This window comes from Enoplosus armatus, chromosome 21 (genome assembly GCF_043641665.1).
Source record: "Enoplosus armatus isolate fEnoArm2 chromosome 21, fEnoArm2.hap1, whole genome shotgun sequence".
In the NCBI taxonomy this organism is placed as follows: Eukaryota; Metazoa; Chordata; class Actinopteri; order Centrarchiformes; family Enoplosidae; genus Enoplosus; species Enoplosus armatus.
The window spans coordinates 1,293,924-1,304,130 of NC_092200.1; the positions used below are offsets into that span (position 1 = coordinate 1,293,924).

The following is a 10,207-nucleotide window of genomic DNA, read 5'->3' on the forward strand; positions in this document are numbered from 1 at the left end:
GCACGAAATCTCAGCAGATTTCTTTCTGAGCGCTTTAATGCTTCAAAGTAAAAAGTCAACGTACACAGAACTGAATCTATTTTGTTTTGGCCTCTATGAATGATGGAAGAAGGCCGTGAGATGCAGCTGAAAGCTCCGGAGAAAGCTGGTTAGTGAGTTTCCAACATCCAAGATCAACTTCAACATGTTTTTCATGAAATAAAAATTTAAAATAGTTTGAATGAAAAGGTTTTGTTTTTTTATAATGTGATTTTATTATAAATGATGTCATTTCATCTATAATCAGCTGAAGACTCGCGAGCTCATGTTTCTGAGCAAAGGATGTGGTGAAATCAGAATAACTGGCCAAATAATAATGAGGAGAGGGAGGGGGGAGGGAGGGGGAGAGAGAAAGCCCCTCCTCTCTCTCTCTCTCTCTCTCTCTTCTTTTTTCTCTCCAGACGCGTAAAACAGGCAGGAAGCGCAGAGCACGACAGAGAGCAGAGCCACAGAAGAAGAAGAAGAAGAAGAAGAAGAACAGCGCGCACAGCAAAGAAATAAGAAGACGAAGAAGAAGGAGGAGGAGGAGGAGGTGGAGGAAGAGAGTGTTGGATGTAGCTGTTGTTTTGCGGGTGTTTTGCGGGGAATGTGCGGCTCCTCCTCAGCTGCTCTCCAACTTTGTGAATCTCTGCTCTCATGGTGAGAGGAGGACGCAGAGGATGGGAGTAACCTGGTCCTCCAAATGTCTCGCACTCTTTCTAGCTCTACACATAGGTGAGTGACGACACCTCTCAGCCTCTTTTTAGACAGGAATGTGACGAAGAAGAAGAGGAGGAAGAGGAGGAAGACACATTTATTTCCTATATGTGCTGCAGTTCTTTTCCCGCCGTGTTCTTGTGTTTTAAACAGCAGAAACACGCTGTTGCGGCTCTGCTGGGGCTCATTCTGACACATGAAGGTGTTTTATATTTTCACTAATAATCTGAAATAGTAATAAATCACTGCAGTCCAATAAATATCTGTAAATAAATATATTTCTTTCTGAATCAGCAGCAGAAAGACAGAAAGAAGCGAAGTTATTCTTATTATTTTAGGTTTACAGACTTCAATTCGTTTTTTAATAATAATAATAATAATAATAATAATAATAATAATGATAATAATAATATATCAGTGGTCATATTTAACATGACCGTTGTCAGATGTTTCCTGTTGATTTGGTCGTAATGAAGCTGAGGGGGCGCGTGAGCAGCAGCGGCCCATTTTAACGGGGCTACACTGGTGTGTGTGTGTGTGTGTGTGTGTGTGTGTGTGTGTGTGTGTGTGCATGTGTGTGTGCATGTGTGTGTGCATGTGTGTGTGCATGTGTGTGTGCTAACAAGGGGAATGCCCCCCCCCCCTCTCTCCTCTCTGCACCTCAGTTGTCCCAAACTGGAGACATTTGTTGATTTTTTTTACCTTCAGATATGAATTTATTTTGCGGTTTTAATAACAACAATAATAATAAAATACTACTAATAATAATAACAGTTTTGGCTTCATGTCGGTCAGATTTGGTGGTTTGGGGTGTTTTTCCTGCCGCGTTACAGAAGCTACAGAGGAAGAAAGGCCTGTCTGAATGTCCGCAAGCTAAAACAGAGAAGTGAGGCGTTAAACCGGAGCACAGTCTGGTTTGTGGGTTCTGAAGGATCCGGTCTTCCCGCCGCAGAGTGCGGGGCTGCAGGGAGGCAGCAGCACCGTCACACCCGCGCTGTCCGGGAATAAAGACCGGAGGATGAAAAGCGGAAAGAGCCTCCGTTAAAACATCATCTCGTATTTAATCTGATTTTGATTTTTAGCTGCTGAAGCTGCAGTTTCTGATTAATTAATTAAAACTACAGCGCGAGAAGGAAAAGACTCCTTTAGCTCCTTCATTTGCGGTGCACGCGCGCAAAAGCGGCCGTGCACACGCCTCGTGCACCGTGGAAAATAAATCCTGCCTGCACGATTTTTTTTTTAGGTTTTATAATAAAAATGACGTGTGAGTGAGCTTTGAGGTGACCCCGGCCTGGCTTTAATGCAGCAGACCTGCAGGAGGAGAGCCCGCTGGACCCGTCTAATATCTGGAAGGAACAACAGCAAATATGATGAAACAAGAGAAATGTGGAGATGCTTGTTGTTTTCTGCTGTTGCATTGCATAACGACGCTGTGGAGGAGGGCTCTGTGTGTGTGTGTGTGTGTGTGAGAGAGAAATGCTGAATTATTCAAGACGCAGAATCCTCCCCGCTGCTATTGTTAGAGAGAGGGGGGGTCTGGTGCTCGGAGTCCGGAGGGTTCACCAGGCAGAAACGAGTGAAATCAAGTTGAAACAGAAACAAAAGAAGAGAAAAGACACGTGTGCGTGTGTGTGTGTGTGTGTGTGTGTGTGTGTGTGTGTTTGGTGCTTTCACATCACAGAGAACGAAACTGAACCAAATGAGGGCAAAGAGCTGCTGAATTATTCCACACACACTAATTGATACATGGAGGGAAATCGAATGAAATCGATTAATTAGTCTGCACTTCAGATACCCCCCCCCCTCACATCCCATTTACTTTCAACGAGACGGGACGGGTTCGTTGGGTTCTCGGGTCTGCATCCTCGCCCTGCCTCCCCTCGGTCCCGGTCTGAACAGCTGAGTGTTTTACTGTGTGTGCGGTGTGATTGGCTGCAGGTTTGGCGCGCTGCTGCAGCAGATTTCACACCATGAACACGGAGGTGATTTTAAACCTGCAGCACAGACACAATCAGCACAGACACAATCAGCACAGACAGCTCCGCTCTTCTGTCCACGAATGACCAGCAGCCATTTTAAAACGACTTCACTGTGATTTACAGCTTTTATCGGAGTCATCTGCGTTTCTTTGGCTGTTTTTACGCGCGAAAAAATGGCCTCGTGTGTCCGAGGTGGGTGTGTCTGCTGTGTGGGGGCTACAACACCGATGCACTGCAGGCAACAGTGTGTGTGTGTGTGTGTGTGTGTGTGTGCGTGTGTGTGTGTGTGTGCGTGTGCTTGAAGGGAGGCGTGAACGAAAATGCTGTGCGCGTCCCCGTTTATGCGCGCGTGCGTGTTTCGAGGCTCTCGGAACGCTTTAAAATAAAACTAAAACTCAGAAATGAATTAACGGGTGGAGGGGGCGGCGGGAGATTTACTGAGTGAGTTATTCTTCTTAAAGGTGGAGCGCAAAAAGAAAAAGATCAAAGAAAAAACGAATAAAAACAGCTGACAGAAGAAAATGTACATGAAATGAAAATAAAAGATAAACACATCGCGTGGCTGTTTTTAGGTAAGAAGGGAAATGAAGACGCTGCTTTTACATTTATTAATAATAAATATTTATTCATCTATAACAGCTGGAAGGAAAAATAATTTAAGAATCAGATTTTTGTTAATAAAAGCAGAATCTAAAATGAACGAATGAATGAGATCCTGAGAACATTAAAGGCGCGTGGAGGGTGGGTGAGGGGGGGGGGGCACTCACTTCATTCATGTATTTTTTGGTGACCTTGTTCGGAGCTGATTGGCCCGTTTTGAAGAAAATAACCAAACTGCTGCAGAGAGAAAGCCGCGTGCATCATGTTTGAGATGATGTAATGCCAGGTGGGGGGGGGGGGGGGGGGGGGGTTCTCATTCATCCATACAGACTGAATATTTTTAATATATATTTGATTCAGAAATATCGAAGAAAAAAAAAACTATAAGGCTCCAAAAACACTACAGGAATATTTAAAAAAGGTGTATTAAGTTTTGGAGGATTAATAAAAATTAAGAATATTATAGAAACATTAATGTAATATTAAAGTGATATAATAAGATTAATGATATAATAATAAACATTAAAATGACAACAGAAACATTAAAGGATTATTAAAGTGACACGTTATATGAATATATGTGACATTATAGAATATAATAAAATCCTGAATGAGTCCTGTTACACATATTTGATGGGATAACTCAAATAATATTATACCAATAATATGATATAATAGAAATGCAAGAAAACATAATCATAAAGCAGATTCATGCAGATACTCGCCTGTAAGCAGAGGTACTAAAAGTAGCAGCACTACAGTGTACAAATACTCTTTTACAAGCATCATCAAAATATACTTCATTATGCAGAATAATATCTGTTATAATTATTGATGCATTAATGTGTTCATCACTTTAATGTTGCAGCTGGTGAAGCTCATTTTAATGACTTTATATTCTAGTTTAATAGTAGTTTAATCTATAATATTAAATCATGTATTATATTTTGTATTAATCAGCTGTATGTTGTTTCTGACATTGCGACGTTTTCTTTCTTTGATGCATTTTTGTTCTAAAGACATTACACATATAAATCCTTCTTAGAGCACCAGGCAGACAAGAATGTACCATAAGGTCACTATATAATATACTGTAAACTGTGTATAATATACGGTAAACTGTGTATAATATACTGTAAACTGTGTATATATACGGTAAACTGTGTATAATATACTGTAAAAGAGGATCTCACATGTCAGAGTGTGTTTCCAGGCGAGAGAAGTCTGTAGCACCTCTGTAGCTGCTGCAGGCTACATTAGCTGCTACTAGCATAACACACCAGACTCTATGATAGAACTGTCTGTGGTCGCGTTGCATTGTGGGTAACGCAGGCGTTGTGTTCTGACGAGGAAGGAGAGCATCTCTGGGTCGACAGCGTTACAGGAGTGCACTTTTACTCTAATACTGTTGGCATGTTATAGGAATATTACTGCGATACCACAGGAGAGATGTAGTAGAAGTACAAGCTCAATATGAAGTCATTCTCGAGTAACTGGCATAGTTTTTGTGTTTTTCTACTGTAATATTTGCAGTCAGGATGAACAGATTCGTCCCCCTCGTCCTCCTCTAACAGCCGCGTCTCGTCCTACACGTCACGCTGTGTTAGTCCACAGTTTGATCGAGTGGAACCGGACAGCGGACGCGTTATTATCCAAACCAATCAATCAGCCCCATCCCCTGCTTAACCAACCACGCACACACACACACACACACACACGCAGGCTGAGTTAACAGAGGTCATGTAAAGGGGCGTGTGTGTGACTGGCTGGGGGGGTGGAGGCGTGTCAGACCTGGCAACCCGTGGTGTGTTTTATAGTAAGTTTAAAGTGAATTAGGGAGGTGACAGCCTGAACACACACACACACACACTGTATTAGGTACAGCTAGCTAAAGCGAAAGCAGTGTAGTAAAACAGTCCTGCAGTGAATCCTCCTTCATGAAGGGTAAAATGTTCAACTGTACGGTCATTTTGGAGGCTGTAGTTTGTGCTGCTGCTGAACTGTATTGTGAGAGCTGTTTCTGTTATTTTGTCCACTGAATAACAGAACCAGCTCTCTGTAGAAATCAATGATGACTGACTGCATTCGCTTTAGCCAGCTGTACCTAATAAGTTGGACACTGCAGATGCTTCTATAGTATCTTTTGAATCAGTGTCTGTTCGATGGAGTTTGAGGAGACAGCGAGAGCTTCGACCAACACAGAGGAGGTCCTAAAACCTGAACCAAGTCAGCTGAAGCCTCGTCTCACACCTGAGCTTCACTCTCCACCAGCCTCCATTCAAAAATCTACTTCCTTTCATTGATCTTTCCAAAAAAGCAGCGACAGGAAACTGGAGTTTTCCGTTTATATTCTAAGCATTTTTAAATTGATTCTTTACAGTGCAGTTAAGTCATGGTCAAGTTTAGGTAAATAAACATTTAGCGTTAAGGAAAGACCGTCGTCATGTTAATGGAACATCAGTTTTTACGAGACAGGACGTGTTTGATGTTTTAGAGGAATTAGACGAGCAAACGTTTCCTCCAGTTCCTGATTGAGTGACTTTTAGCTCCTGGAGCTTGTACTGTAACTTTGGAACAGTCTCAGAGAAGCCACATTTTAAAAAAGCAACCTTTGTCTTTTTATTTCATCTATAAAGTTCATATTTTTTGGTTTGTGTGGGTGTTTTTCTTGTCCTATAAAGTACTGTGTAACTACTGTTTAGAAAAGTGATTTTTGAATTAATTTGGTTGAAAAAAATCTGTTTTTGCGACGCTGTGAGAGACACTTTCTGTCTCTCTCTGTTGTTTGCTGATGACACTGTCTTTATCTTCCCATGAGGTTTGTACAGTATAATGTCATCTGCATGTATGCATTTATGTATTAGAGAGCTGGTTGACAGAGAAAAAGATTCACCTGTTCTGAGCAAAACTCTTGTAACAATACAGCTCATTTGTGCAGAGAGACATACCATGTTTTTTGTCTGATATGTACCAATTAACCCCCAGGAGCTTATTGTGATTCTCCCCCCCCCCACAGTCTCCGTGTTGCAGACGGTGCTCGTCAGTGCTGGTCAATGTGACTCTGTGTTTAAAGGCTTCTCAGACTGTCTGCTGCAGTTGGGGGAGAACATGGCCAACTATCCCCAGGACCTGGACGACAGGGACAACCTGCACAAGATCTGCAGGTACGTTCACCAGACCGAACCTGAAAAGACTAAATATTACATAATTACTCTTAAGGCCTGTCCTCTCACATGTATCTGTTTTCTGTGCTGCAAAACTACTAAAAACGTCTAAACTGAGACGGACAAACACAAACGAGACAGAATGAAAGTTTCCAGTTGTGGAATGTAACTAAGTACATTCACTCAAGTAGTGTACTTAAGTACAGTTTTGAGGTACTTTATTTCCATTTGATGCGACTGTATTCTTCCACTTCACTACGTATCTGACAGCTGGAGCTACCTGTGATGACCTTACGAGAGATGATGAGTCGTAATGGAATAAACTCCCATAAGTACATTAAGTAGTTTAAACTACAACTCCTTTTACTTGTAATTGTTGCATTTCTCCGTCTTTCCACAGTCAGAAGAACACAGATTAGTGCTTTTGTCCTGTGACCTTTGTTTTTAATGTCACTGAAAAATATCGCAGAATAACACACAAGTTTTTCATTTTGGCCACAAGAATCCAAATGAAGTATATATATATATATATATATATATATATATATATTTATATAATAACAGACAGGGAGAGGTGGTTTTATTTTCTTCACTGCAGCCTATTTATTCATTTTATATTCTCTTAATTATTCTTAATCTAACACAGAAAATAATATGAGTGATTTAACTGCAAACCCTGAGGGGGAAACTGAGGTTTGGGGGCTGTAGTTGGGGAGGGTGCATATCCAGCTGACCCCCACCCTCCAACCCCTTTTATCCTCCTTTCACCCCACCACCCAAACCGGGTGGGCACCAGATGGCATGCTGCAGCAAGAAGCCCCCACCCCTCCACACACACACACACACACACACACACACACACACACACACACACACACACACACACACACACACGATTTTTTAATTCAGTGACAGCTCCATCACAGCGGTGTTGAGGCGTGGCAGGAGGGATGTGTTAATACGCCTCCTCTCTCACACACACACACACACACACACACACACACACACACACACACACACACACACACGTTAATTGCTCAGAGATGTAGCATCGACACGGCTCGGTTCAGGAGGTCAACATCAATAAGAGCAGATTGGAAGATTGGATTAGATACGCTTCGTGTGTGTGTGTGTGTGTGTGTGTGTGTGTGTGTGTGTGTGTGTGTGTGTGTGTGTGTGTGTGTGTGGTGGCACGCGTCAGTGAGCAGGCTGGTGTCATTTTTACATTTACTGGGAGGAGGAAGGAAAAAAAAAAAGATGAACAGATGAGAGGCGCAGCGAGAGGGAGGCAAAAAGACAAAGAATAAAACATAAAATAGAAAAATGAAATCAAGGAAAGAGTAAAGAATAATGAGGGCAATGAGGAAGTAAAAGAGAAGGACATGAAGAAGAAAAGGAGAAGATAGGGAGGATGATGCTGCTTCAGTGTGAATAAAAGCAGCAAAGAAGTGAGAGAGGAGGGCTGAAGAAAAGAGGAACGGTGACAATGGGAAGGTTAATAATCTTCTTGTCGTGGTTTTCAGCTTTCTGCTCATAACAACCTCGTAACAAACTGTTGGAAACTTTCTTTCTGCCTTAATCTAAGTTGAACTTCTTTACATACTGTTGTTTACCAGAGAACAATGTCCACAAACTCACATGATTTGTACAGAAAGCCTGCAGAGTAACCAGCTGCCCCCCCCCCCCCCATGTACTGGAGTAGAAGTTTAAAGTAACACTCACGTAAAGTACAAATACCTCAAAGTTGTGCTTAAGTACAGTACTTGAGTAGCGTAGTCTCTTTCCATCACTGCTTACCACTTCAGAAGGACTTCAGTCTGAACAGAATTTATCTAATTTGGTTGATAAAAGGTCTACAACGTCTAAAGCTGCAGTGGTGAGGAGTCCAGTACTGCAGCCTCCTGAGCGGGACGATCACCAGGAGTGACAATGTATTTATTGGCCTTAAAGTTAGAAGAGAGTTAACTATGAACTAAAACCACAAGAAGTAGAATAATTCCCAGTAAAAATAGAGAGAACATCTCCTCAGCGTCTTCAATGGGAGCCGGTCTTTAGTATTCAGTATACAGTAAGTCTTTCTGCCCAGTCCTCATGGAAAAGACAGTGTAGTAATATGCTTCCAGGCTCCACACTTGCTTTAGTTGTCGTTTTACTGGAATATAAACTTCACCGGCTGTGTCTTCATAAGCTTTTTCCTCGCTGTGTTTTCTGTGGTGCCAGATTCTGGGACGACTTCCACTCTTGGCTCTGCCTCCTGACTAGATGATGCATTCAGTTTAAAAGCAGCCTCCCACTGCAGTCATAAGCTTGTGGTGTTAACGCTTGCTGTGTTTTCTCCTGCCAGTTACTGGGATGACTTCCACTCCTGTGCCACGACGGCGCTGGCGGACTGCCAGGAGGGAGCGACGGACCTCTGGGAGAAACTGAAAAAGGAGTCCCGCAACCTGGAATTCCGTGGGAGTTTGTTTGAACTCTGTGGCGGCAACGCAGCCCCCAGATCAGCCGACGCCAGGGGCCTCGCCTTGGTCCTAACCACACTGCCCACCATACTGACTTGGCTGGCGTTTTAACAGAAACAAGGAAAAACATAAAAAAAAAAAAACACAAAGTGAAAAGAAGAAAAAAAGGAAAAACACAAATGAAAAAAGAAAATAGAAAAAAGAGTAACAGCTACTCTTCGATACTGAAAAAAAAACAACAACTTCAAAGGACCGAGTTTGAATTCATCACCAGAAAACTACACCCAAAATGGATTTTTACTACGTCACTGTACGGCGGCCCGGTTAGCCTTCCTGGGACATCTGCAGGCCGTCCTCCTGGAGCGCTCATCCAATCACACGCTGACCTGACCCGGAGGTCGATAACATGAAATATTCAACACGCCGTCGAGCCGAAACGATGACAATGATGAAAATTTGATGGATCCTTGCCCGCTTACAATCGTGGAATTACACAGTATTAAAGTCAACCATGAATTATTGATGTTTAGTAGGCTAGGCCTAGACAGCTCTATGTGCCTGCTGGGTGCTGACACAGTATCAGGCTATATATTAGGGTTCCCATATAGCCTATGGTGCATATTCATGTGTAACGCCAGGCCGAGCTCAACGCCACAAAATCAATAAGACAAGCCGAGGCCTAGAGCCCGTTTCAGACCGGTCGCCTCATTTCCATCACGGACAGTTTTTCCTTTTTTATTGCGCCAGCTTGACTGTGTTGAGCCCCGCAGGTCTGATGGACTGAATGCTTGATGGTGATGTAATGTTTGTATTCTTATTGGTTGTTTATCTCGCTCGGGACACGGTCACACCAGATTTGATCACAGCGGCATTTTGCAAGTTTAATTCATTCAAATGGAGTTGTCACGTAAGCCTTGGTGAACATTGACTAAAAACAAAACTGCAATGACAGTATTGACCTTTGACCCATGCAGCATGGCTTGCAGGTGTATTCTTAAAGTTATAGTATTTTACTTTTGGTTGTTGAACTGGCTAGCTTGCTACTCCGCTAGCTACCACTTATAAAACCGAAGAAATCTCGCTCTGCCGGTTTCTGGTGTGACTGTAGCCTTATTTTTCCCCACCAAGCTCTGAGGTGCAGGGGTGTAGTTGAGAGTATTTAAAGCCTGCTTTTCATTAAAGAACAGTTTAGACTGACGTGAAATTGCATGATGTCAGTTCAGGAAACGAGCACAAACTCTGAAATGCTGTTGGAAAGAAATATGGACTA

The 10,207-nt window shown here is 42.6% G+C and overlaps 1 protein-coding gene across 1 annotated transcript; it reads left to right on the forward strand.

The window, feature by feature from the left end:
* The first annotated feature begins 598 nt into the window (after positions 1–598).
* Positions 599–9,584, forward strand: nrn1a (neuritin 1a). The gene is made up of 3 exons (XM_070927918.1): positions 599–753; positions 6,331–6,478; positions 8,823–9,584. Exons 1-3 carry the CDS (start codon positions 699–701, stop codon positions 9,046–9,048), a joined length of 429 nt encoding a protein of 142 aa, XP_070784019.1. The 5' UTR covers positions 599–698; the 3' UTR covers positions 9,049–9,584.
* Positions 9,585–10,207: the final 623 nt, after the last annotated feature.